Source organism: Suillus subaureus, assembly GCF_016647635.1.
Source record: "Suillus subaureus strain MN1 chromosome Unknown BJ212scaffold_52, whole genome shotgun sequence".
Taxonomy (NCBI): Eukaryota; Fungi; Basidiomycota; class Agaricomycetes; order Boletales; family Suillaceae; genus Suillus; species Suillus subaureus.
The window spans coordinates 202,348-227,094 of record NW_024538608.1 but is presented as its reverse complement, the minus strand read 5'-3'; the positions used below and the strand labels follow the sequence as shown (position 1 = coordinate 227,094).

The 24,747-nt window shown below is 48.2% G+C and overlaps 11 protein-coding genes across 11 annotated transcripts; 5 read left to right on the top strand and 6 right to left on the bottom strand.

The window, feature by feature from the left end:
• Nucleotides 1-431: 431 nt before the first annotated feature.
• BJ212DRAFT_1283512 (uncharacterized protein) lies at nucleotides 432-1,733 on the bottom strand (the record flags this gene model as incomplete). The annotated part of the gene is made up of 3 exons (XM_041331763.1): nucleotides 432-609; nucleotides 663-1,297; nucleotides 1,353-1,733. 3 exons carry the CDS (start codon nucleotides 1,731-1,733, stop codon nucleotides 432-434), a joined length of 1,194 nt encoding a protein of 397 aa, XP_041187338.1.
• A 463-nt stretch (nucleotides 1,734-2,196) lies between these two features.
• Nucleotides 2,197-5,365, top strand: BJ212DRAFT_1391745 (uncharacterized protein). The gene is made up of 8 exons (XM_041337037.1): nucleotides 2,197-2,613; nucleotides 2,670-2,711; nucleotides 2,766-3,554; nucleotides 3,627-3,807; nucleotides 3,888-3,976; nucleotides 4,032-4,513; nucleotides 4,582-4,871; nucleotides 4,927-5,365. The coding sequence occupies exons 1-8, from the start codon at nucleotides 2,248-2,250 to the stop codon at nucleotides 5,124-5,126; spliced, it is 2,439 nt and encodes an 812-aa protein (XP_041187337.1). The 5' UTR covers nucleotides 2,197-2,247; the 3' UTR covers nucleotides 5,127-5,365.
• A 296-nt stretch (nucleotides 5,366-5,661) lies between these two features.
• Nucleotides 5,662-7,141, top strand: BJ212DRAFT_861839 (dienelactone hydrolase family-domain-containing protein). The gene is made up of 7 exons (XM_041344225.1): nucleotides 5,662-6,016; nucleotides 6,081-6,305; nucleotides 6,354-6,413; nucleotides 6,465-6,518; nucleotides 6,573-6,596; nucleotides 6,652-6,795; nucleotides 6,853-7,141. The coding sequence occupies exons 1-7, from the start codon at nucleotides 5,788-5,790 to the stop codon at nucleotides 6,918-6,920; spliced, it is 804 nt and encodes a 267-aa protein (XP_041187336.1). The 5' UTR covers nucleotides 5,662-5,787; the 3' UTR covers nucleotides 6,921-7,141.
• A 1-nt stretch (nucleotide 7,142) lies between these two features.
• BJ212DRAFT_861818 (Alpha/Beta hydrolase protein) lies at nucleotides 7,143-8,594 on the top strand. Its single transcript, XM_041344224.1, has 8 exons — nucleotides 7,143-7,508; nucleotides 7,567-7,716; nucleotides 7,776-7,805; nucleotides 7,856-7,915; nucleotides 7,965-8,018; nucleotides 8,087-8,110; nucleotides 8,185-8,328; nucleotides 8,395-8,594. The coding sequence occupies exons 1-8, from the start codon at nucleotides 7,292-7,294 to the stop codon at nucleotides 8,454-8,456; spliced, it is 741 nt and encodes a 246-aa protein (XP_041187335.1). The 5' UTR covers nucleotides 7,143-7,291; the 3' UTR covers nucleotides 8,457-8,594.
• A 323-nt stretch (nucleotides 8,595-8,917) lies between these two features.
• BJ212DRAFT_1449588 (peptidase S8/S53 domain-containing protein) lies at nucleotides 8,918-11,216 on the bottom strand (the record flags this gene model as incomplete). Its single annotated transcript, XM_041338716.1, has 11 exons — nucleotides 8,918-8,979; nucleotides 9,036-9,057; nucleotides 9,114-9,365; nucleotides 9,438-9,439; nucleotides 9,495-9,567; nucleotides 9,626-9,701; nucleotides 9,757-10,025; nucleotides 10,079-10,251; nucleotides 10,300-10,660; nucleotides 10,692-10,733; nucleotides 10,791-11,216. 11 exons carry the CDS (start codon nucleotides 11,214-11,216, stop codon nucleotides 8,918-8,920), a joined length of 1,758 nt encoding a protein of 585 aa, XP_041187334.1.
• Nucleotides 11,217-12,861: 1,645 nt separating this feature from the next.
• BJ212DRAFT_1283520 (uncharacterized protein) lies at nucleotides 12,862-14,148 on the top strand (the record flags this gene model as incomplete). The annotated part of the gene is made up of 7 exons (XM_041331764.1): nucleotides 12,862-12,931; nucleotides 12,987-13,105; nucleotides 13,156-13,317; nucleotides 13,385-13,460; nucleotides 13,512-13,637; nucleotides 13,698-13,879; nucleotides 13,933-14,148. 7 exons carry the CDS (start codon nucleotides 12,862-12,864, stop codon nucleotides 14,146-14,148), a joined length of 951 nt encoding a protein of 316 aa, XP_041187333.1.
• A 55-nt stretch (nucleotides 14,149-14,203) lies between these two features.
• BJ212DRAFT_860737 (uncharacterized protein) lies at nucleotides 14,204-15,177 on the bottom strand. Its single transcript, XM_041344223.1, has 6 exons — nucleotides 14,993-15,177; nucleotides 14,915-14,942; nucleotides 14,806-14,863; nucleotides 14,530-14,753; nucleotides 14,405-14,472; nucleotides 14,204-14,354 (listed from the first exon to the last, which is right to left on the bottom strand). Exons 1-5 carry the CDS (start codon nucleotides 15,058-15,060, stop codon nucleotides 14,416-14,418), a joined length of 435 nt encoding a protein of 144 aa, XP_041187332.1. The 5' UTR covers nucleotides 15,061-15,177; the 3' UTR covers nucleotides 14,204-14,354; nucleotides 14,405-14,415.
• Nucleotides 15,178-17,923: 2,746 nt separating this feature from the next.
• Nucleotides 17,924-19,057, bottom strand: BJ212DRAFT_1304032 (dienelactone hydrolase family-domain-containing protein; the record flags this gene model as incomplete). Its single annotated transcript, XM_041333537.1, has 7 exons — nucleotides 17,924-17,985; nucleotides 18,106-18,273; nucleotides 18,329-18,388; nucleotides 18,413-18,499; nucleotides 18,552-18,578; nucleotides 18,629-18,828; nucleotides 18,930-19,057. The coding sequence occupies 7 exons, from the start codon at nucleotides 19,055-19,057 to the stop codon at nucleotides 17,924-17,926; spliced, it is 732 nt and encodes a 243-aa protein (XP_041187331.1).
• A 445-nt stretch (nucleotides 19,058-19,502) lies between these two features.
• On the top strand, nucleotides 19,503-20,928 carry BJ212DRAFT_1486341 (uncharacterized protein; the record flags this gene model as incomplete). Its single annotated transcript, XM_041341110.1, has 6 exons — nucleotides 19,503-19,542; nucleotides 19,593-19,712; nucleotides 19,768-19,781; nucleotides 19,833-20,242; nucleotides 20,296-20,749; nucleotides 20,815-20,928. 6 exons carry the CDS (start codon nucleotides 19,503-19,505, stop codon nucleotides 20,926-20,928), a joined length of 1,152 nt encoding a protein of 383 aa, XP_041187330.1.
• A 190-nt stretch (nucleotides 20,929-21,118) lies between these two features.
• Nucleotides 21,119-22,571, bottom strand: BJ212DRAFT_1449585 (Dus-domain-containing protein; the record flags this gene model as incomplete). Its single annotated transcript, XM_041338715.1, has 4 exons — nucleotides 21,119-21,951; nucleotides 22,021-22,312; nucleotides 22,369-22,404; nucleotides 22,458-22,571. The coding sequence occupies 4 exons, from the start codon at nucleotides 22,569-22,571 to the stop codon at nucleotides 21,119-21,121; spliced, it is 1,275 nt and encodes a 424-aa protein (XP_041187329.1).
• A 1,305-nt stretch (nucleotides 22,572-23,876) lies between these two features.
• BJ212DRAFT_1283553 (autophagy-related protein) lies at nucleotides 23,877-24,705 on the bottom strand (the record flags this gene model as incomplete). The annotated part of the gene is made up of 6 exons (XM_041331765.1): nucleotides 23,877-24,055; nucleotides 24,110-24,147; nucleotides 24,203-24,288; nucleotides 24,347-24,442; nucleotides 24,498-24,614; nucleotides 24,670-24,705. 6 exons carry the CDS (start codon nucleotides 24,703-24,705, stop codon nucleotides 23,877-23,879), a joined length of 552 nt encoding a protein of 183 aa, XP_041187328.1.
• Nucleotides 24,706-24,747: the final 42 nt, after the last annotated feature.

The following is a 24,747-nucleotide window of genomic DNA, read 5'->3' as shown; positions in this document are numbered from 1 at the left end:
CTTCAAACTGTATCGCTCTATCCTTCCGCATGAAGGACCGTGGCCTTAACTACTTTGCTTTGCCAACTCATGTATCAGGGACGTTGCGAATCCAAACTGCCACTTGCTAAAGTGAGCGGCTGATCGATTCGTCCGGTGCACCCGAAACCGCTTCAGTCCACAACGGTATATTTGTTAATCGTATGTAAAGAACGGAAGCAGGCATTGGAGCTGCATGTACGTGAGCGCACCAGAACGATCACGTACGAAGTATAGCAGAAATGAGCGAGACTAGTAAGTAAAGTACGTGCAATCGGCAGCACCGGGCAGCTGCATGATTAAAGCTATCAGAATAAACAGATAAGCAAGAGCTTGAAACGGTATATCAGAGCACGTGTGTCAATGAAAGGAATTTTGAAAGAAAATTAGTCCATCCGTCGTCGCTCGCTCACTCAAATTCGCTCGCTGTAAGGCGACCTCATCGCCAGTGAATCGTACCTACCATGAGAAGGTGCATGTGTTGTGCCTGTCCCGTTCGCAACACCAGAGGTGTATGTCATAGAATCAAGGTGCCGAGATCGCGCTAAGATATCGGACGCGACTTCGGTACCGTATTGTTCCGCCAGTTGACTGCGGTGAGAACGTTAACACATATATACGGGGTTAGATACGAAATAACCCACTTGGCATAATTATCCATGATGACGGCCATACTTGCCATGCTGAGCCTATAGGCTTTGGGCATCATGCCTTTACCGAAGCGGTAGGTTACGTGGTTTGAGCATAAGAGACCCGCGAGCATGATAACGAGCTGGAGCGGTACAAGGGAGAAAGCGATGGTGTACCAGATGTCCAAGACGCGTTTCTCAAAGTTGATGTATGCCTCTTTGCACCCCGGGAGGACGGAGCGGGCGTAACAGCTTTGGGAGACAGTAGCTTCAACGAAGGGGGAGTAATATCCACAGCAATGGAGCCTGTTTTGGATCCTGAGACGGCCCTCTGCGCCGAGGTCACGAGACCACTGGGCATTTAGTTTGCCTTCGAGGTTGAATGTACGCTGTTTATAGGTAGTGTAGCCGGGGGTGACGAGGAGGGCAAAGCAGAGCCAGAGAGCAAAAGTGTAGACTGCTAGGAAAGAGCGGTTGTTGAGGAGGATGCCGGCCCAACCGATTACGGAAGTAACTGAGGCGAGGGCGGCAGCGGCTGTAGAGAGAATGAGCTCTTCTCGGTTGCCTACGCGAACGATATCTGCGTGTTCGAAGACGTCAAACCATGTGAGAAGACAAAAGATGAGGCCCGCGAGGGCGTAAGTAGATAACTGCATGAGATGGATGAGGAAATGGAAAGTATGAAAAAGGGAAAAAGGTACTGACTGCAAGATTGGCGATGAAGAGTGCCCATTTGAACCTGTTCCAGTGCATGCGGGGACGGGTGTGACCACCTTCTTTGCCACCGAACCAACGACCGGTGATGCCATCGTAGTCTTCGTCGCCTTCTGCAGGCATACGGGCCTCACTGCTCTTGAAGGCCTCTCTACCTCCACCTCTCTTGTGTATGACGGGATGGTCAGCATTTTCCTTTCCTAGTTTGCGTCTGCGTGGAGTGGGGGTGAGCAAGCCAGAAGAGAACTTGTTGGGTAGATAGTTGACAGAAAGGGAGAGGTCCTTTGTGCTCTCTGCGCGGGGAGATGGGGGAGCAGAAGAAGAATCGTCAGCAGCGAAGAGAGGAGCGGGAGGGTCAAGGGGAAGCTGCATGTCTGTAAGGATTGGCCTGGTAGAAGGGGCGAGTGAATAGGCCGAGTGGGCGTGAGAGGCGAGAGAGGAGGGTCGACGGTTGTGGCTAGGGAAGCGATTAGTGGTGAAGGCAAATTAGGACGGTATATATGAAAGGACAAGATGTTTCGATGAAAGTTTTTTATTATAAAGAGGAGTGAAGATTAAAAGCACGACTTACCCGCTAAAACTTGGATGGTCCATCATGGCCTACAGTCTAGTACCTCAATTACCGTTTCCAGGAGTAGAACGGCATAAACGTTACCTACGTATAACCTAGCTAGTCCTTAGCACGTTTTTCTCGGATATATCTAATCAGCAGTTTTCTTGAGCAACTGTCCGATAAAACCCGTATGTATTCCCAGACTTGAGCTTGAATGCGTTGTGGAGTATATGCCAGACCCGAACTACTACGCCACAAACAATTCATCTACATGCGCGATATGTCACATTTCATTAAAACGCGTGACTGACGCGTCACGCTCCTCCTCCTACAATGAATACACGTCCGCTAAAATGTCAGCGCACACTCTCCGTCTCAGCTTCGTCGATGCCGAAATCTTCGTCACTCACCCCACCACCCCCAGACTCTCCGACGCCGGCACTCCGTCCGCTCCCTCCAGCAATCCTACTCCTTGCACTTCCAGGGCTTCTGGCGCTTCCTCCGACTCATCCAGACTTTGGCTTTTCACTATTTCTCTCCCTCCGCTCATTAAGACAGTGCCTGGCAATGCCTGCTCTTGCCCCTGATGTAGAATCTCGTGCTTGGACAGGTTTGGCCGAAGTCGGCATGAGAGTCATGGAGAGCGGCTTTTGCTCGCAGGAGGAAGGATGTGACTGGGCTGTAGGTATTCATGCCGAGGTGCGTCAAGTTCTTTTTGCTACTTGTGCATCCTGACAAGTACTGTTATATACAAGGTCGAGAAAGCACTTAGCAAAGGCCTTCTCATCGCACAAAAAGTTGGTCTCTTCTTATTTTTGACATACACAATTGACCATATCATCGCAATTCAGCACCCTTCACTTCGGCCGCTTCGCCACCACCTCACACTCCTCCATGCTCATTTTGCATTTACCTTCCCTTCCTCTTCCACATCCCCAAAATTTGCACGTGCTATCCTCAGACGCCTCATTGCGTCATTTGTACCCTCCGATCCTCCAGCCACCGTATATAATGCACACCTAACATTAATTGCCAAGATTACTACACCGCCCCCTTCATCTAATGCCGCTGCTAATACCACCCCTGCACCACTAGGTGCCCCCGCCCTCCAAGCAATACTCGCTGCCATAGACACTTTAATAACTCTCGCACGCAAAAACCATCATCCCCGGATCATTTCCCTCGCTCACGTCATTAGGTTGTGTGTCCTCCTTCGTGCAAATGCATGGACCCAAGTAGGGGCTGCCCTTGATACCGCGGAGGCCGTGCTTGGCTTGATGTTCGACAAGGACGGCAAAGTTAAGAATGACAGGGGTAACCCTAATGCGATTGTAAACGCCAAACCAGATGATGACGCACTTCCCCGTTGGAACTCTATAACTGCTCACGACGTCAACGTTCTCTCTCGCGAACATTCCCAAGTGCACATCACCAACCGCCCAAACATTGTAGAACCCAAACAAGAAGAAAGCACGCAATCAGATCCTGCTCATGCTTCCCTTGTTATTCATACACTTCTCTCCGGTACCATATTTTTTACTTTCTCGGGAAACATTCGTGCAGCCGAGCAAAGGCTCGTCGCGCTCCACGAAATCGTCGATAGCGGAGCACTCGAGGGATTCAAAGATGGTATTGTCCAGGTATGCTTTCGCGTTTCTCTTTCTCTTTCGCATTTCTCTTCCCTTGGGGTCCTAACTACGCAACTCGTATAGATCCCTCTCCCTCCGCACCCTCCCCTAGCAGTCCATACCACCCACCCACTCATACTTCTCCCGCTTACATTTCTCGTCAGCGCCACTGCGAAACGGGACCCAGTGGGCAGAAACCCAAAGAGACGGCTCTGGGCGGAAGCAGCAATCAGTATTCTCAATACTGCAAGAGAGGATATTGAACGTAAGTTTTGTTTCGTATCTTTTTGTCGTGCCGTTAATCACCATGATATTGTGTTGATCCTGACGCTCGTTTCTCTTCAGTGCCGCTCTGGGCTTCCCTAGCAGACAGAGACGAAATCATACAGCGCATAGTAAGACTTACAGCTGATCTTTTATGCGAGCTCATCGCGGTACGTTCAATCACATGTCACTGCTTCGTATACCTCATCTCATCCTCAAATACAGATATCGATCCAACGTTCTGAATTCGACGCCGCAGACTCACACCTAAACGCACTACTCACCCTAACCTACACTCACGATCTCTTCCACTCATATAGCGCCCGCATCACCCTCCACGCCGCACACCTCGCACATGCACTTGGAGATACCGAACGTGCAAGCGTATGCTATCGCGTTGCCAAATCCGTGGATGACGAACGCAATGCAAGGGCTGGGTATGTAGGCGCTGCTGCTTGCGCCGGGGAAGCCTTGTTGCGCATAGGACTACTTGCTCAAGCTCAGGTTCTCGGCGAGAACTCGAGCACTAGTACTGCTGTGATTGAAGACGCTAGTAGCGACAAAAGCGACTGGTTGGATGCTGAGACGCATGCACTGGCTAGGTCGGCGATCCAGCGGTGCCACGGGATGGGAGGGACGCTTGAAGCGGTTGGGAAGGTGGTGCAGGCAGCCGTGGCGGGTGCGAGGGGGGAGATTGTTGGTGCCAAGTACGTTTTTTGTTTCGTGCCAAAAATTGCATAACCACCTCGTACTTACGAATTTATTTCTGTCACAGATCGCACCTGAAATCTGCGCTGTCTTTATCGACGTTAGCAGGCGAGAACCATCTCCGCGCGTTGCTCCTCGCGCAAGTGGGCGCGCAGTATTTGCATACGGCACCCGCGCATGCTATGGAGACATTGGCCGTGTGCGAGACGCTTGGCGCTGGGATGGGCGCAAAGCAGAAGGACGTGAATGGTGGGAAAGGTAAAGGGAAAGAAAAGGAGACTGAGAATGACACGGACGGTGGTAATGGGTCGATAGGCAATGCCCCGCTTCGCCTCTGGGTCGGCGAAAGATTCCTCGGTATGTTTCTTACTTCTCTTCTTTTATGTTGTTCAGTGCTGATGGTCGAGAGCAGAGATATTCAAGCGTGCAAATAAGCCACACCGAGTGGCAAAGCAAGAGGCGTATAATGCTATGTATCGGGGTGCGGTAGAAGGGATAGTGGGGAGGGCGAGGTGGCCTTCTGCGACAAATTCTGATGATGAAAAGGGGCCTGCCGACGGTGAAGACGTCAAAATGCAGGATCTGGATCCAGATCGGGATGTTGAGATGTAGGTGCCTGCATCTCTCGTTTTTCGTTTAAGGGTGACGGAGGGTGATACATCTTGGACTAACTTTGCTAGAAGGACTTAAAGTGATTGATACTTGCAACGACACACATAACATACTCAACGCCTGATCGCATAAAGTTTACACTGCCATCATATAGCATATCAGCCAAGTATTACATACAGTAATGTAGGCACTCCTGTAGAATAACGCCAAAGACCAACTTAGTAGAATTTCTCAAGTCATTGTATAGTCATTGCGCTTGTTGATCAAGTTGGAGACCTCGTCGGCTAATAAGATCGCAATCACTTTGAGCAATGCGTTGAATGCTAATATTGTAGAACTCGTGATGCTATGAAGAATACTAAAATACAGGCTCAGCGGTTCTTTCCACAACGCTGAGGTACAGTTCACGTTTACTTTGCGCGCCGTCTCTCACTTGCATTGTTTCGTCTCTAGACGTGTCTCTTAGGTTCTACTTTCTATAATTCGATTCGTTCATAATCCGCTGTACAATACCAGTTTGTTTTATTTTTCATAAAGCCAGTATCGGCCTTTGCATGGGACGCCGCGTGCACTGGATGCGTAGAGAGTCACCGAGAATCGCGTGGGACGCAAGCTCGAAAATGATTTGCCCACTTTGCGACTCCTCTCCTTCCCAAGAGCCATGTCGTCCACACTCGCAGGCCCCTTGACAGACCACTGTTTCACTTCGGTCGCACACAGCGGTACACCTAGGGGTAAAAGCATCACTATTGCTGGCGTACCCACATACCTATCTACTCCGCAAGCTCCCGCCGCGTCCGGAGTGGGAACTGTCATCCTATACTTCTCAGATGTCTTTGGGCCATTCTATATCAACGCTCAATTGGTTCAAGACTACTACGCTTCTCAGGGTACGTTTCTGTGTGTATAAGTTCTTTGTGTGCGTATTGATTAAGAAAGCAGGTTTCACCGTAGTCGGGATAGATTACTTCTTTGGTGATCCTGTGCATCTGCATCTCAACAAACCTGATTTTGATCGCCCGACGTGGAGAACAAAGTCTGTCGAGCAAGCGAGGGCTAGCGTTCCAAAGTGGGTGGATGGTGTCAAGGAAATGTTTGGTATGATTCTTTTCAGCATACGTGTCATGCCGAAATTATATGCAGCGATAATAGGAACGAATGTGAACTACTGTGCCGTCGGTAAGTAGGCTGGGTCCTACAAGACTGCTGCTTTCATACTGGATCAAGGTTTCTGTTTTGGCGCGCCCTATGTCTTTCAAGTTGCGGCTACTGATATGCTATCGTGTGGTATGTGATGTCTCTCTACCTTTGATGTCTGTATGCGAAACCATGTACTAGCTGCCGTGGCCCATCCTACGAGCTTGACCGAGGAGCTTCTAAGAGCCAGCAAAGGCAGGTTCCTTGATATACTCTTCAATAACAACATTGACCAAACTATGTAATTAGTGCCCTTGTTGTTCTCTTGCGCAGGTATAGACATGTCTTCTGGTCCCCTGAAGCGTGCTTCACTCATACTTTCCAATAGAAACGGACTCTGCATTCCCAGCGTCGTTCCGACGACAAGTTGAAGACATCCTTGTGGAGAAGAAGGCGACATACTATTTTCAAATATTCAGCGGTGTATCGCACGGCTTTGGAACAAGGGGAGATCCAGAAGTCGAGACTGAAAGTCAGTGTTTGTCACCATTTTTGGTGATTTAAATTCACATATTCTTGCTTCTGATAGGGTGGGCAAAGGAAGAGTGCCAACGTGCAATGGTGGGATGGTTCAAACGCTTTACGAGTGGCAAGTGATATATGTCGTTATTAAGTGAAATCGCAAACTGTTTCAGTAAATCATACTCACATTGTAGTCTTGCTCTGGATGAATTCAGATGAGTTTTCAGGGACAGACCTCGTTTGCATTCTGTGAACTCTCTGAGGTCGGGGCTAGTTATAATTATCCCCCAGGAAGTCGTTTGTTGGCCCAATACTACTAATCCACGTCGAACATACGGACATCCGGTATCCCGAGTTGTTCACGTGAATGCTTCTCTGGAGGTCGGGTGATCACAAAGATCATCAAACGTTATCGATGCCTAGACTTGCTATCTCACTCTGAGAATATAAAGGTCGCACGAAGACTACGTTTTGAAGGGTGTTCACATCTACGCAGAATATCGACAATGTCTCCCACACTCGCCTCTGCCCCTGGTAGCTGTTGCTTCACCGGTGTAAAGCACACAGGCACACCCGTCGGCCGCGTCGAGGACCTCGGTGGAATCCCAACATACATCTCCGATCCTCCTGCTCCTACACAAAAAGTGATACTCTTCCTAGCAGACGTGTGGAGCCCGCTTTTCATTAATAATAAGTTGATTCAAGATTATTTCGCATCCTGTGGTGCGTCCCTTTGCCAACGTTGTACATTGTGAACCGATAATGAGATGGATGGAACAAGGCTATATCGTCCTTGGGCCTGATTATTTCTTTGGCGACTCCGTGATGAACCACGAGAATGATCGTGATCGCCAGCCATGGATTGACAATGCCCGCAAACCTGCTATCGATGCATTCCCTGCTTGGCTAGATGCCGTGAAAGGGAAATACGGTACGTGGTTTGTTTCCTGTCACTTCCAAGTTGCCAAAATATGTACATGATATGTACAGGGAGGGAGAATACCAAGTATTGTGCTGTCGGTACGTCAATACAAAATTCATGCCAAAAGACGCTGAATTCCTGTGCTCAGGGTACTGCTTCGGCGCCCCATTCGTCCTGGACTTGTGTTCTGATGGATCTGTAGTTGCTGGTAAGTGATTCAACTGTTTTCAAGAAGGATGCCCACGCGAGGATTGTAGGAGCACTGGCTCACCCCGCATTCCTCGATGAAAGCCACTTTGAGAAACTTGACAGTACGTTTCTTGTGCTTGATATATCATCCGGTTGCCTTAACCAAATACAAATTATTACATCAATACAGGACCTCTCCTTCTCTCCTGCGCAGGTAAATATTTCTTCCTACAGATGTTCGCGATCGCTACTAAACCTGCCGATTCCCAATTCTATTCTTATATGTAGAGGAAGACCACACATTCCCACTCGCCTCGCGTCGACGTGCAGAAGACATCATGGTCGCTCGCAAATGCGCGTATCATTTCCAGGTGTTTTCAGGCGTCAAACATGGGTTTGCTGTACGATGCGATCCCGCTATTGACACGCAACGTAAGTGACCTGGTTTAATTTCTTACACATCGAAATTGGCAAGGTACTGAACGAATGTTGATGCAGGCTGGGCGAAGGAGGAGAGCGCTAGGGGGATCGTGAGTTGGTTTGATCGGTTTACGGTCTAGGTTCGTTATGATGGGCACGTTTGTTGGGAGAAGCAGGATCGAGTTTTATGAGGCATTTGAGAGGGCGTGTATTCGAGTCGGGACATGTCGGAATAAAGTTCACTAGGTCTACTTGACAAGTGTCCTACAACCCTGCCCTGAAGGACGTGAAAAATGCAATTTCCAGGCAGAGATTTTGTGAGGTTTGACCCTCAAAGACGTTATTTCAGGCTATTTCCTCTCAGTCCCTGTGTCATAAAGACCTAGATAAGATTTCTTACTGACGTGTACGCTGTGTGAAACAATGCTCAGTCGCTCTACTTACAAGCCGCGGTCCATTGTAGGGGAAAACACTGGGTGCTCTTTCCTGACTTCAGCGTCTCATCTATGCCGACTCGGAGGGCCTCTGCCCGTTACAATTGTATATGCCTGATGTGTATTCATGATGTACACGCCACAGATTGTTCACTCATCTACAATATTTAGGCCATGCTCAAGACCAGTGCCTCCAACTTCTCGAAGTTGGGTGTCCCAAGACCTGAAACTGCAGGTATTGTCAACACCAAAATAGGAAACTATTCGCCAAATGCATGCACTCACCAGGATCCCATCCAGTTGTGGCCTGCGCATGGACATCAGATTAGTGACACGACTTGAGGGTATGTAAATATGACATACGTTGAAGCCCTGAGTTCCACATCCTGGGTTGTTGCCCACGGTGATATCATTCAGCCCGGTGTACCCAGTGGAGTACAAGAAAGGGTTGAGGAAGCCGAGAGGGGTTTTGCCGACATTAAGGCGTGCGTCATTCAGCATGGAAACGAACGAGGCGAATGTGGGTGAAGAGCAGGATGTGCCGTCAACGAGCACCGGCTGGCCCTGGTAAACAACAGAGAAGTTCACCCCCTGGGCTGACACATCGGGATAGGCCTGAATGAATGTTAGCTGTCAGATCCTTACATACTGAAGAGGTCACTTACGCGCCCGTAACTGCAAATAAACGACTCGATTAATGTGCACCGATGGGAGTAGTTCATCACACTTACGGGGTGTAGAGACCCTCATAGGTACCAGGTGCGAGTTTTTCTAGGTACTCTGAGACAGCAACTTCTTGGTATTCTGGACGAACGAACTGGTGGGAACGTGTTAGCATTTTAGCAGGTATCGATCATAGCCGTCAGATTCCTCACATAGTCACTAAAACCACCACCAGAGAAGAATACAGCAGTCTCTGGGATATTGACAGTGGCGCCCACAGTCGTCACGCTTTATCCGATCTTTAGTTGCTGTACTCCTCTCCTCGGTTGCCATGATCACTCACTATGGACAGGAGGCGGGAAAATCAGGCAGGAATTTCGTGACGTTGAGCCCGTCATTGGAGTAGCACATCTGTGTGGCAGGGTCGGGATCGCCATCACCAACACCAGAATCACCAGAGGAGAACAAAACGGAAACTCCACGAGCACCGAGAACTGCCATGCCGGCGCAGACACGGGTTGCATAAGTGAACGGGACACTTTGCTCATCGTCACCGTAACTGGTAGAGATCGTCTGTGGAAGCATAGGCTGCGAAAGAACATAATCGAGCCACTGGGATTGTAGACATTAGCACATTAAAAGTTTGACCAGTGGCCCATGCTTACGTATGAGTATGGTTCATTTGTATCGGTCGGCGTCAACATATCAGGGTCGAAAGGGGGCTCGCCAGCAGTTGAGTAGAACGTTCCAGGAGTGGGCCATGTGAGTCCAAAGCCAAATTGAGTGTCAAGATTAGCTTCAATGCCTGCTGCCGCATAGGTCTGATTGTTTAATCCACCTGTGGAACAAATCAGCAACGTAGCTACGAGCTTTGGGTGCCGCATACCGTTAACGGAAACGAAAGTGTAGTTTGAACCGTAAGCAGACGGGTTTTCAAGCTGGAAGAATTGTTGGAGGTCCATGTTATTGGCATACTGGCCCAGATAAGCAGTGAGACCCAGCTTGTTGCCGTTCGTAGCAGACGTGTTGTAAGCTACCGCATTATATAACTGCTTCAAGCATGAAACCGTAATCGTGCTGTTGCAACTTGCATTGACCTGATTGCCTGCAGGCCCTGTGATCGTTCCACCAGACGTGCTCAAGACTGGAGGCTGCAACTGGTTACCCCAGTGCAGCGTGCTCTTGAACGCCTTGAAGCGAGCGAACATGGTCGTAGGCTGTATAAGATCGATATGGTTATGCAAGATCTCCGGGAGACTGTAGCTCGTGGTCCGGGACGATGCTCTCTTCGGTGTCAGCGTGCTTGTAAACATAATAAGTCTAGACATCCGGCAGTCAATGAACCGTAATCTCCGGGGACAATATTGGTTTGCTCACGGTATCCAGCATCTCTTCGGCAAGGCCGACTGGGACGCGAATAGTAACCCAATCGTGTGCCGATGAACGAATGAGACTTTCTTCCGCCAGGCCGTATGAAGCAAGCCATTCATTGACAATGTCCAAAGTCTCGGGATGGGGAGCCGTAAGAGCATCAGTCTCTTCCTTTGACAGGTGCGCCCCATAACGTGGGTGGCTGGGGTTGCTCACCTCCCACAGGTGCTGCTCGAGCTCCGGGAACTTGGCCTGAGGCAAAGCGATCTTAAGCTCGAGCATATGATACTTGGGCGCGGGAGTATGCTTGGACCATCCGTGGGGCGGACCATGAATGCTCTCTTTCACCTTGTGCTGGCAGTCCTTGAAGGGCACTACTGCGCTAGCGAGAGCAGCCACGAAGGGGAGCCCGAATAGAGAGATGAGTCTCATCGTCAGTACGGGAAAGGCTTGCACTCACAAGAAGTTGATACATTGTTATATACGATACGATAATAATTTTGGCGGCCTCGTGTGACATTAGCCGATTCCCCGAATGATCATGCTCTCTGAGATCCTCAGTCCGCATGCGCTACTGAGAAAATCGGTACCATCCACATGTAGTCTCTCCGTGTGTACCCGTTTAATTGGACAACTCGTCAGGCCGTCGACGATAATAAGACGGCTATAACATAGCACCCATTAGGCCATGAGAGTTGGTGTGTGTGTTGTTGTCCTGTGACTCTAAGTCTGGAATGACGTGTAGTAACCGCGTACACTGGTTGGGAACGACACCGGTACCTTACTCAAACATCTTCACTTCTAGTAGCCCCACTCAATCTCACTCTGGAAGTGCCGCCTGCGTCAGCGGAATCCTTGCTAGATGACAACGAGGAAAGAAGCTGGAAAGAAGGTAGCACAACAGTGAGCTCGATTCATGTGCTGACACTATAGTCCAAATGAGGTCGTCGGACTGGCAACCAATTGAAGCCGTCATGAACGAGACCACAGGAAGAATAGGAGGAAGCAAGTAATATAGGAGTTAATTCGCTGCAGTCACCAAACTTCTTGACAACAAGCTGATATGATCAAAAATGTTATGAAAAGATCTAGGTCTACAGTAAAGTAAACATGCTATATAGATGGATAGTTAACATCGCGTGCACTATTACGTAATTTTAGGGATAACTATGGACAACAAAGTGTAAACTGACCGTCGGCTCCGAGACTCTGACCAAAAGATGCCTTGCGTCTAAATTTTACATAAAACCGCACTACGAAAAGGTATTAGGGAGTTTTTGAATGCTAAGTGACTTTTGGATGTGAAACGGCGCTCCACTTGGTGCACTAAATTAGATCTAGACCTCACAAGTGTCAAGAGTTCGGCAAGTTCTAAGTCATTTCTCCGGGCCCCAATAATTGACGGCCCGCAAGTTGATAAAATATTGATAAATCTCTTAGCAAAAACTGCCTGTTGTGCATACTAGCGCTACGCTGTAGCGAAGATGAGTACTCAGTATATATCTAGATCTCAACTGTCTTGGATAGATAATTGAGATGGAATGAAAAGACTCGCAGGATGTCACAGCAACGTCCTATGCAGTCCTTGCACAGCAGAATATATCCCAGCCTATACATCCATTACACAATGTCTGACATTTTAATTTTCCGGGGTAGAAGCAACTCCGTCATATGTAGAATTACTTACATAAGCACATACCTGTGTGGACCCACAATTTTACTAACTGAGCCTATCTCGGAGCTCGCCAAAGTGACCTTCTGGGCTGTGTTCCCATGTTGCGCGCCCAGGGGCGCTCGGATTGCTGCCCGCCATGAAGGTAGGACGCCGAGTTCGACTGTCAAATAAAAGGTTTGATTTGGTTCATCCAGGTGCGCGCTGAGTGTGCGAGGTTGCGTCACAGGGTGTTTTGAGTAACTTCTATTCTTCAGAATGCTTGGCCCTGCAGGGTACGTTGATGCAATTAGCTGATCAGTGGCTGATACCTACTAGTCTCAAGTTTAGCCGAATATTTCTTATATATAACGATAGCTTAACCAGTGCCTACAGCGTCGTGCATCCCTGGCCATAATTTTCGTCATGGCTTCACCAGGCATCCCGCTGGATACTGCTGCCATCATGTCATCGGTGCTAGAAGGCATTTTATACGGTGGGTATTACAACGAGTTTACCCGTCCCATGTCCACCGAGCTAGCGTTCTCTAGGGTTTTCAGTCCTCATGTTTATAGGTACTATTTGGATAATCACCTACAAACGTCACATACACAACGTCAATCGGCCAGTTGTTGTGGTTGCCATTCTACTGTTCTTACTGAGTACCGCGGTTAGCTTCTCGCTGTTTGTATCTGGCGACATCCACTGAAACTTCCCAAGCACCTGGTCTTAGGCATCATTCGTATCGAAGATGGACTAGTGAAGCAGCGCGACACATTCCCAGGCGGCCCAGTCTCGTTCTTTGCAGACGTTACCCAAGAAACGTTTGTGATCAAGGATGTGATAATCATCTTACAAACCCTACTTGGCGACGGGGTGGTGGTGGGTTCAAATTTTAATCTACAAGCTTGAAACCTGCGGCTTATAGAAATCCCCCTTCTGTCAAAAGATTTATCGATGTTACATTGTGTGGCAATCTGTGTGGATTGTCATTATACCTTGCATTATGTGGTGTGGTATCGCTGGTTCGTTGCAATCATACACGAGAAGTTGCGTGCTCTGATATTGTCTGGAAGTGTTCGGTATTTTTGGGGTCTACCGCTTTTCACTGGTGTCAAGTAACAGTATCTTCACTAACCAGACTGGACATTTGGCCGCGACGTTCATGACCTTGTCACTTGCAACAAATTTGCTCAGTTCAGGTAAGCGCACTCCCACTTAAGCGCGATGTTGAGGTCTCGTAATAACCTTGATATGTGTAGGATTGTTAGCTTATCGCATCTGGATGAGCGAACGCAAGGTCTCTGGAATCCGCGCTACGAAGGGGAAAATGCCTTTATTGCGCGTGCTTACAGATGCTGCTATTTTGTACTCTGCAGCGCTCTGCTCCTCAATAATATGCTTCGTCCTCTCGAACAATGGACTGTATGTTATGGCAGACTTGGTAATTCCGCTGTTAACACCTGTTATCGATATTACTGAGCTTAGATCAACTAGAACGTCCCGATCATCTCGATTGCCTTCTACATGGTGTTCATTCGCCTTGCGAGCAGTCAACACAATCAAAGTTATATCTCAACTGTCCTTGGAAGGACAAGCGAGATAGAACGCAGAAACTCGCAGCAATATCCTATGCAGTCTTTGCGCAGTATATACATGCAAAATGATACATCATCCTTGGCTGATACCCCCAAAGCGCATACATTAGTGTAGTTATCTAATTTAGTACACTTCCAGATATGCAGTTATCCGTCCTATTCAACGTACTTTCGGACAGTAGCGGCCGCTAAATACCTCACGGATAATGTGCTTACCCCTGCATCTCAATATGTCTTGAGGGCCTAACTTGGGTTAACCACGCAGTACATTAGAATGCACAAAGGTAGGATTATGTGGCCAGATTCTGTCGATGTTATAATCTATAGTCTCATCAGCCTATAAGAGACAGACAGACAAATATTATACATGCATGATAATCCATTAAGCCGACGAGAAAGAACTTATCTCAACCGTGACTGCAATCGGCGGACGCTGTGGCTAAAGGGTGTCATTTAGTCCTCTTTCATGAAATTCAACAATAAAGTAACTACAAACCATGTCAGTCGGTACAGGTCGAGTGAAAATCACTTCATCGTCAAGATGTTTACACATGTTCTGCCGGGAGGCTTGGAGTTCCTCGTCTTGTGGCACCTTAATGTGAGGCTCCCGTCGGTAGGGTGATTGGCGCATACGGCGCTTGTTGGAGGAATCAATATTGTCTGCATTGCCCTCCAAGTAGTATTGCGCATTCAGGAGAGTGAGAAACGAGTTAACGTATACTTGAAACGGTGCCAGTAGTCAGCGCAGTCCTCAGAGAACATGTGCTCATACATTTAGCTACTAAAAATCCAATGCCGAGAAAGATAAAGTTGTTCGGCATCACTGCGCACTGCAAACGACTCTCAGAGACGGTGTGAAAGCACGATTATTTGGACCTTACTGTAATCATAGTTGCCATTGAACCTATACTGCACCAAATATCAATCAAGGAATGGTATAGTCTGAATGGACGAAATACCTCGTGATACAACCGGTATTGACAGTGTAACTCATAAACTTGTTGGCGAAGGAATGCATGCTAAACATTCGACATCATTATGCCAGATCCAGACAGTCAACAGGTCGCTCGTTACCTGGAGAACCCAGTGCGGGAGGTAGCGAGGAGATACCACAGCGATGATGCAATAAGGATATCGACAACAGTAATCGTGCCCAAAGCCGTGTATGCCGCCCATTCGGCTCTAGTCAAGTCCGAGAACAGATGACACCGATATCTATTCATAATTAACACCTCATGAGTGATGGAGTAGATGGTGCGCTCACAATACCCAAACAAGGGCTGTCATTGGGTCAAAATGAAGATGATGAACCAACAGCAGCAGTATTAGTACTCTAAAGCCCTCACCGATGTCAACACCTAAAAGGATATTTGTGTTCAATATTGCGCGAAGGGAGTCTGCAGATGAGATCCTCACCTAAAGCGAGGGCCACGATTATGCACTACGAGTGGTTCGGCAGAATGAAATGCTACAGTACATAAACATTGATGACAAACTCACCACTGTTATAGGGAGAGCTCTCGATCGGCCCTTGCTGACTAGGTTCACCCCATCAGTCATGGCAGAATAATAAATCGGAGGACAAATACCTATCCATAGACGGTGGACATACAGACTGGGAAAAGGAGCATTATGAATGTTGCATACAACTCTATGCAAATCGAACTCACGCATGTACACTATTGGTGATGAGAGCCTGTGGGGTGCATGTCTGAGGCGATTCACAGAGCCTGGGAAATACAGCTTACATAAAATATGACCTGAAGCTGCGCGGGTCTATTAGTATCATAGCAGATGGTGCACAGAGGGGAAAGGAAAGGCTCACTTTAAAACTCCATACAATTTCTGTGAGCGCACCCATGTTCGCGTGATTTCTCACTAAGTAGTAATAGATGCAATGGACGATGAATGCCAGGTGCAGAGCATCAAATATCCTAAAGGTTCATAATCTGAGACGGCGTGTTCGACCATTGCAACTCGAAAAAATATCCACCAAAACAAAATGACCTGATATAACGTCAAAAAAAGAACAGACAACAAGACAACAAGACAACAAGGACCCACAACCAGCTTAAAGAATGTTATTCCTGTACCTCTGTGCGTCTGAAAGTAGAGCAAAGTTTGAATATTGCTTATACCCCAGAGGCTGTTCCATGAGATATGTTACGACCATAACCAACGCTCAGTCTCGACTGCATGGCAAGAAAATATTTTACTAACAATGCTGCAAGGGTAGCCCCAATGAAAAGTGCTCCGAACGTATTTCCGATAGAAGGTTGTGGGAGTGGAAGGTCCTGCATGGAGAAAGACAAAGCTGTTGACAGAGCCGATTCCGACTGTAGTGGCAATCATTTTCCCGTACTATATACTATAGCCACATGCAACCAGGGTAGCAAATCGCCACCAATCTGTCATGTGATGGATGAAGGCTTCTATAAACTTCTCCCGTGGTGATTGAAAACAGACCTTTCACATACGGCGATGAGAGCCCACGTAGTGTCGGTCGACTCCGACTCATCGGGAACGTATCGTAATCATTATCTGACTGTCTCCGCGGATGATCGATTTGATTGGCCTGCATATGCAAAACCTGATATTGTCAGAAAAATTGGAAATTAGGTGGTTTCGAATACTGACACACGTGCATGTATATGTACTTACCATCATATACAGTACACTCGCTGAATGACCCCAACATCACACTCACAAAGAGAGACACTGGTTTGTCACTTGAGGGTTCTGCCAAGAATTTGCTGTGTTTGATCAGGAGTACGGTACCTACCTTTACCCACTCGCCCGGATGGCAGCCGGTGGCGCAGTGTATGGTACGGGTGCCAAGACTCGGCAAAACATGTACATAGGGACCTGTGACAATGGGGAACAAGCAGTTTTCCTCAGATAACGATACCTGAACTACATACCCGTATGCATCGCTAGATAAAATGTTTGTTGCAGCCAGGCAACCATCTCAAGAATTCACACGCCTCTTGATTAGTATGTTTGCTTCTAACAATTCCTCTTGCAAATGTTTTCTCCATCACCAACTACAACTTTACACGTCGTTCGGTCGCACCCGCCAGGCTCTTCACTGCTCAGAAGTTCGAAGGCTGATATGAGGCATATCTGATGAGTCACAACGAAAATTACGCCTGCCTACGTCGAAGGTTTGCAGGTAGTCAACCCAACTCCGGAAAATCTGAAGAATACCAGCTCGTCGTTCCACTTGGATAGACCCACAACTTAAAGCTCACATGTAATGATAAAAACCATACTCCCAGAGTTCATTAGTTTGAGAGTGAAGCTTTGAGCTCGCAGGCCCGCGCTACGAGGGCATCCGGGATTCGGTAAGCCGTTAACCCCAAAGACCATTGTGGATCGTCATCAGAAGCGATGTCGAAAAACAAGTTACTTATACAAGTAACGTCATGCCGCACCGCGTAGCATCCTACGTCCGTTGTCCCGGGATCCGTTGATCTCGCATTGACATCAATCTTGATTCTTGAGATTGATGTGGAACGGTCTTGTTCTGATGGGCCGACATACTTGAGTCACGTTGAGTACAGGTATGATTTGAATCTTACACAGATGCCGAAAGATCTGGTAAGCCTTCGGTCAAGCTTCTGTCAAGATGACGAGACGAGTGACAATATTTTCCTGCGCGGAATATCTTTCTAAGCCTGTCAAAATAGCCTGACTGAAGAACACGTCTTTTGGCAGTGCAAGGAAGCTACGTCTCCGTTGTTATAGCAGAGAGGGCCATAGTGGCATAGCCTGGTAGATTTGTATGTCACTGATACTACCTCAGCACAACTAGAACACGCAAAAAACGGCCGGTCTTCGATAGGTTTGCAGACTCCGCGACAAAGACTGGCCTATGGTGAGCTGTCCATTTAGGCTGTGAAACGCTTGAACCATGCGACCATGCCACGCTGACACTCTTCCTTTGCCCATCCTGGAGGATTATGTTAATAAGCAGACTATGGACAAGAGTAAAAGAGAAGGCAGAAAGTTGTGCGTCAAAACAAGAAACAGCGTGAAATGGGTAGAAAAATTCGAGAGAAGAACCACTCACGCTCGTTCTCCACGTTCGGATCACATCTGACCGCAAATCCATGTTTCACACCGCTGAAAATCTGGAAGTGGTACGTCTTCTTTTGCTCGACAAGCCTATCTTCAACCTTCCGACGTGTCTCTCTGGGGAACGTCTGGTCGGTCTCAGCGCAGGAAAACAGCATCGGGACTAGTCGATCACATTTGTCAATATATGGATTTAGGATAAAAGAGAAGGTATGTACCGGTGCATTCGTCGATCTCCGTCAGATCCTCGGAGGGAGTGGCAGGGTGAGCGATTGCGCCTATATGATATTACGCACACATACGGCACAAGGCTAGAATATGAGCACCACAGACAATTAAGCCACCGCTCTTGGCAAGATTGAGTACATGCGGCCCGCCAAAGCAAAAGCCTAGAAACAAGTAGGTATGGAATAACGCCAAGACAATAATGAATAGACGTACCAACAGCACAGTATTTCAAGCCTGGGCCTATGGGAGGTTGATGGGTAATTAGTGAGATGGAAAAGATGTTATCATACCGTATTTCTTCACGACAGCGTCAGCCCATGGGCAGATATGGGTATTAGCGTTACTAAATGCCTTTTCTATCCACGCCAGCCTGTCGAAACCCGGCCTATTCATGCATTCATGCATAGGTTCTCCAAAAAAGTAGTCGAGGCCGAGCACTGTGAACCCTGTGGACAGGTCAAACTGAGAAATCATACGACTATTATAGTTCCTGCGCGGAAGCATACCATGAGAGGCATAATAGTCCATAATGAGCTGGTTGTTGAGGAAGAAAGGACCGAAGACTCATCAGAAAAGTAGAGGATGACGCACTTGGACTCGGATGCGTTTGTAGGCTCAGATACATATGTCTGTACGTTAGCGATCTCCTCCTGATGGCCAACTGGAGTGCCGGAGTGGGAGACAGCAGTGAAACAGTGCTCACTGAGCTGCGAGGCCATGCTGTGTCGGGGATGGGGTGATTTCATCGATGGAGACAATGCATGTAAACCATTTACACGTCTGTACCACGAAAGGCAGCAACCTGCGTGCCGTGCCCTGCGTCGCCCACCGGCATCGTCACAGTTCGATCTATTATGAAGCACGGCCGACGCTTACAATACGCCTAATAGTCAGATAGAGAGTTTGCAATCAAGATTACTACATAGTACAAAGACCCATATCCTGGAAATGAAATCAGCAAGTATAAATTTTATGTATACATACGAGAGATAATGAGCGATTTCTTCGAAGCAGAAGATCAAGCTTGGCCAGGTTAAACCAGAATTGAGAACGAGTTGCCGACAAACGGGAGGGTTCTGGAGTCTTCCCGCGCTGTAAGCAGATAAGACCATCCTTGATGATGTTACCTGTGCCACTGCCAGTGCACGCTTATCCTCCTCCATCATGGACTCAACGCCACAAGAAATTCAGATAAATGTCAAGGGTGCGACTAGTCCACAATATATCATTGCAACACATATTAATCAGAACTAGGACCGAGCGAGCTCAAGTTGCAGATCACAATCAGTACTGACAAGACTGTGCTTGACCTCAAACGTGCTATCGCAGAAAAGTCTGATGTAGAGGCTGATCGGCAGAGGCTTATATACTCTGGTGCGTGTTAATGCACTTGACGAGGTTTTATTCATTCAAGTGTTGTATCCACAAGGCCGAGTATTGAAGGTATATATCATTATACATGCCTCTCATGACCACTGATAATTTGTTGCACAGGATGATGATGTTCTTTCGACGTATAAAATTCAAACATCTCACACCATCCATATGGTCAAGGGCGTCGCTCGCTCAAACGTATCCGGTTCTCAAGCCTCCTCTGTCCCAGTCCCGCCCCTCCCCACAATGCAAGCTGGCCAGAATCCCCACGACCCATTGACACAGCTCAACTCTCACCTTGGTTACGGTGCCCTCGCTGGTTTCAACCCATTTGCAGAAATGGGTCTGAACCCGAACGATCCTAACATGATGCAATCAATGATGCAGAGTCCCCAATTCCTCCAGCAGATGAGCAGCGTCATGAGTAATCCCGCTGTTCTCGACCAAATCATCGCGAGCAATCCTCAGCTCGCTGCTATTGCCCCTCAAGTCCGTGAAGTTTTCCAGAGCGAGAGGTTCAGGGAGATGATGTACGTCGTTTTGTCGACCACTGCTCCTGAAGATGCATACTGATTTGTGTTAGATCAAATCCCGAATCCCTCCGCTCGATGCTACAGATGGCGTCAGCATTCCAAGGTACGGGTGCGGGCGCGGGCGCGGGTGCAGGCGCCAGTCCATTTGGTGGAGCATTCGGCTTCCCCGGCGCAGGTGGCAGCGCATTCCCAGCACCAGGCACTCCATCTACAGCACCTGCATCATCTACTTCCTCCAACCCCTCTACCTCCCCCACAGGCAGCCAACCAGCCCCAAATCTTTTCGCAGCGTTTTTCCCTCCTGTCCCACCAGCAAGCGCGGGGACTGGTGCAGGCGCAGGCGCCAACCCATTTGGCATGTTCGACCCTGCGGCTCTCGCACAAATGCAAACCGCCTTTGGAGGTGGTGGCGGTGGTCTGGGCGGATTTGGTGGCTTCGGTGCGCCCCCTGCTGCACCTGCGGATTCGCGGCCACCCGAAGAACGCTTCCAGGTGCAGTTGCAGGTGCGTATTGTGTGCTGTGTGTGGCTGGTGATCTAATCGGGCTTTTTTACTCTTGGATTAAACAGCAACTACAAGATATGGGGTTCACAAATGCATCGCAGAATGTTAGAGCGCTTCTTGCGACTGGTGGAAATGTGCATTCGGCGATCGAGTATATACTAACTGGAGGAGGATTGTAAGGGGAGAACGAGCCTTGGATGTGGCGGGTAGATAGGTGATGTGGACGTTTCTCCTTTCCATGTTACGTTTGAGATAACTGTATCATCGTGTACGCCGTAATAAATCCAGCGATGTATCGTATGTGGTGTATTGTATGGATGGAGGAGATATATTCTATGAAAGAATGGTAAAGGACGCAGTCGATGGCGATCACAAAGAGATGTCTATATCGCCTATAGCAGATTGCCCAGAAAGCCTCGCCCGCTTCACGTCCTCATGAGTGGTAGGTACCGGTGAAGATACTCGTTTCGAGGCCTCTGTTGGAGACTTAAGCGGTCTGAAGTACGGTTGGGAGAGCCAATGCGGCAGCACTCTGAGCCCTGTCGTAGGCTCGATCGTGATCAAATCGTCAACCATCTGTTCCCCCTTCATCACCTCCGTAGCGTCCCTCTCCATGCGCTCCTTCATCTCTTTCGCAACCTCAATATATTCCCCAATGACATTCGACCCTCTGATTCGTCCTAATTTCTCCCTCAGATCGGTCTCCCTGCTCAGAGCAGGATGCATGATTTTAAACAAATGACCTTTGACTGCGCTCGTTGACGTTGGCGTCTTGAGGCTCTTAACGATAGCCAGGTACTCAAGCGCAAGGTCCGCATGGGGCGGGTGTGCACCTGTCAGGGTCGATGACGGATTCCCAGACGATGCAGGAGCAAATAAGGCAGGGTTATATAACTGCCCCTCAGCGCTCATCACCCCATCCACGCCGGTCTCTTTCAGGCACTTCTCTACATCTTCATGAAATAAAATGTTGCCGTTTGCGAATACAGGCACCCGAACTGCCTCTTTCACGGCTTTAATGTGCGCCCAGTCTGCGAGCCCAGTGTTTTGTCCACGTTGTGTGCGCAGGCGACCATGACAAGTGAGGATCTGGGCCCCTGCGGATTCCAGCATTTTGGCGTATGCCACCGTTTTTTCTACGGAGGGAAATATCCGGAATTTGGCAGTGACAGGTACGGAGAGGTTTTCATGAAGTACGTTGACTGTTCCGACGGATACATCATTAGCCCTAAATATTAGGGCTATTATATAAAATAATGATAAGAACGCACTCAGGTCATGAATCAACTCCCATTCATCCATCAAAAAGCTTCCATAGTGTCCCTTCCTTGCGATATCCTGAGGACACCCAAGATTTATATCAACGGCATCACAGTGATCCTGTACAGCGAGTGCGCTCGCGAGGAGCTGTGAGGGGTTATTGGCACAGAACTGAACGATGAGCGGGCGGTCATGTGCACTTGAGCCTTCTTCGAGACAAGAAGTATTGAACGCCTGAGCACGATACGCATGTGCGGAAGGGGGAGAGAACATCTTTGCGTTTATCATGGGTGTGTAACAAAGCTGAGCAGGTTGGATAAGTGAATAACAAGGACAAAAACTGATGGCAATCGGCGTACCTGGGCACCGTATCGGCGTGATAGAATTCTCCATGCCTGAGTCAAGTAAACGTAAAATGACGGATGACGTTGACGTGTATTCCACTCACCAGCTCACTTTGATCTACCATCGGCGCAACGATGAGTTTTGGGCTACCGAGGATCTGGTGGTAGAAGTCGTACCCAGCGAGTTTCCTGGGACGATCGGTAGTCTGAACTGCCATTGTGATGACCTTTTGGAAAGTACGCTCGCGCAGAGCGCGCGAGACGAAGGAGACGAAGGAAGTTATTGGGGAACCGGCGCAGTATTTCGAAGCTAATGGGCAAGATGTCAGTAACAGAGATTTTTGAATCATGGCCTCACGTGACTTACACGATGTAATACTCCCTACACACGATTTTCAACGCTTACCTCCGCCCCCACGGTAGCTGCTGCTTGAAGCTTTGAAGTTTGAACTTGTGAAACACACAGGCACACCAGCTGGTCACATCAAAGATCTTAACTGGTGGCATCCAAATATACATTTCTGATCCTCCTGCCAGTGTTGTGATACAAAAAGTGATACTCTTTCTGATGGATATCTAAGGACCGCTTTTCGTGAACGACGAGTTGATTCAAGAGTATTTCGCATCATTCAGCACGTCGCGTGTACCTGTGTTTTCAACGAAAGGAGCTGAGTGAAATCACTAGGCTATCTCGTCCATGGAACGATTACTATCTGTTCCAAACCACCCACCCGCCTGTGATCTTCAGGAGTGGATTCTAGAAGCGCGGAAACCAGCCATAGACGTGGCACCTGCCTGGCTAGACACTATACATGACGTCATTTATCCCAGCATGGTCATGCTCCTCATAATATATTCATGATATGACAAGAACTGAGAAAACGAATGCGCTATCGGTAAGTCGCAATATAGGCAACGCCAAGAGACCCTGAAACCCTGTGTTAGTGTACTTCTTTGGAGCCCCGTTCATCAGTGAACATGTGTTCCAACGGAACTATGGTTGCTGGCAAGTAATTCGTCAGGTTTCTCAAGAAGTGTGCCCACGCGGGGATTTCAACGTCCCATCCTGTTCTTTTGCGCAGGTAAATTATAGTCAGCCGCTAAGTGCTCATGCTACTTGCAGGTGTTCTCAAGCATGGAGTACGGATTTGCAGTTTGAGGTGAACCAGATATCGAGACAGCGTAAGTGGCCCAATCTACTATCTACTGTCGCCAATGTTGACTCAGTACTTCGTATCAGATTTGAAGACAGTACGTACTGAGCACACCTTGAAATGTAAATTCAAGTGTCGGTGGACGAAATCGAGCGCTAGACATCCTCAGGCTCCGCATCCAGCCCATGTGCGATGATGCTAATTTTAGAAGTGTAGAGGGCTGCCTTCTCACGTGTTATAGCCATGAACGAATGTCAAAGAAAAATAGAGCCAGTAAATCGAACAAAAAATCAATGCAAAGTCTTAAACATACATCTTGTGCTTATCGCATCTGCAACACCCTTCTGCACAACACGGAAGCTGCACACACTAACCAAGCTCAACCCCGCCAACTTTAACTGCAATCTTGATTGGAAAAGGTGATATCCCTGTCGCATTCGTGATGAGAGGAACTGCCGTGCGCCCGCGCTCCGACGAGGTATGTGTCAGCATCACGTTCAAAGCCTTCAAAAGCGTTGACGCAAGATTCGCATTGAATTCTTGCCGGTCTGTAATCGGGAATAATGTTACGACAAAATTGCGTCAGATGGAGAAATCCTTACCTTCTGACTTGGGTTGTCGCATCTCGGCATTCACAATCCTGTTATACATACATATCAGCCGTTCTGTTTAACATCAATAACCAATGAAAACACCATTGTTCCCATGGCACTTCCTCCTCCCCAACGTATACCTGAAACCAGGACTTCTTCGCCTTTTTCTCCGAAAATGTTACTATCATCTGAATGAAGAACGAGATGAATAGGGAATACTGCACGATAGACAGCAAAAAAACTCACTTGACCACGCTTGTTCGCTCCACTTTCGATTCCTTTCCAAAAGATATCCACTTTCTCAGTCACGAGTTGCTCCATCTCAGAATCCGAGACACCTGGCTGTAACGACGACTTGGTGATCCTGGCTGAGCAGTGTGAAACCTAGAAAACTCACCATGGTGACATCAAACACCTCGAATGTCTGAGGCTTCACAGTGCCAAACAGCCTATGGAAAAGTATTGAATGGAGAATTGCGGTGAGAACCTCTTTGGCGCTGTGTCTGTCGAGGATCTGCGCTAGCATCGCATCAGAGGTTTTGGCGAGTAGAGAACAAGCGGGTACGCACGACATCGATTGTCACGGTGGGGAAATTAGCGTTCATACCTGCAGGCAGACTGCAGAGTATAAACTGAGTTAGTGGAGC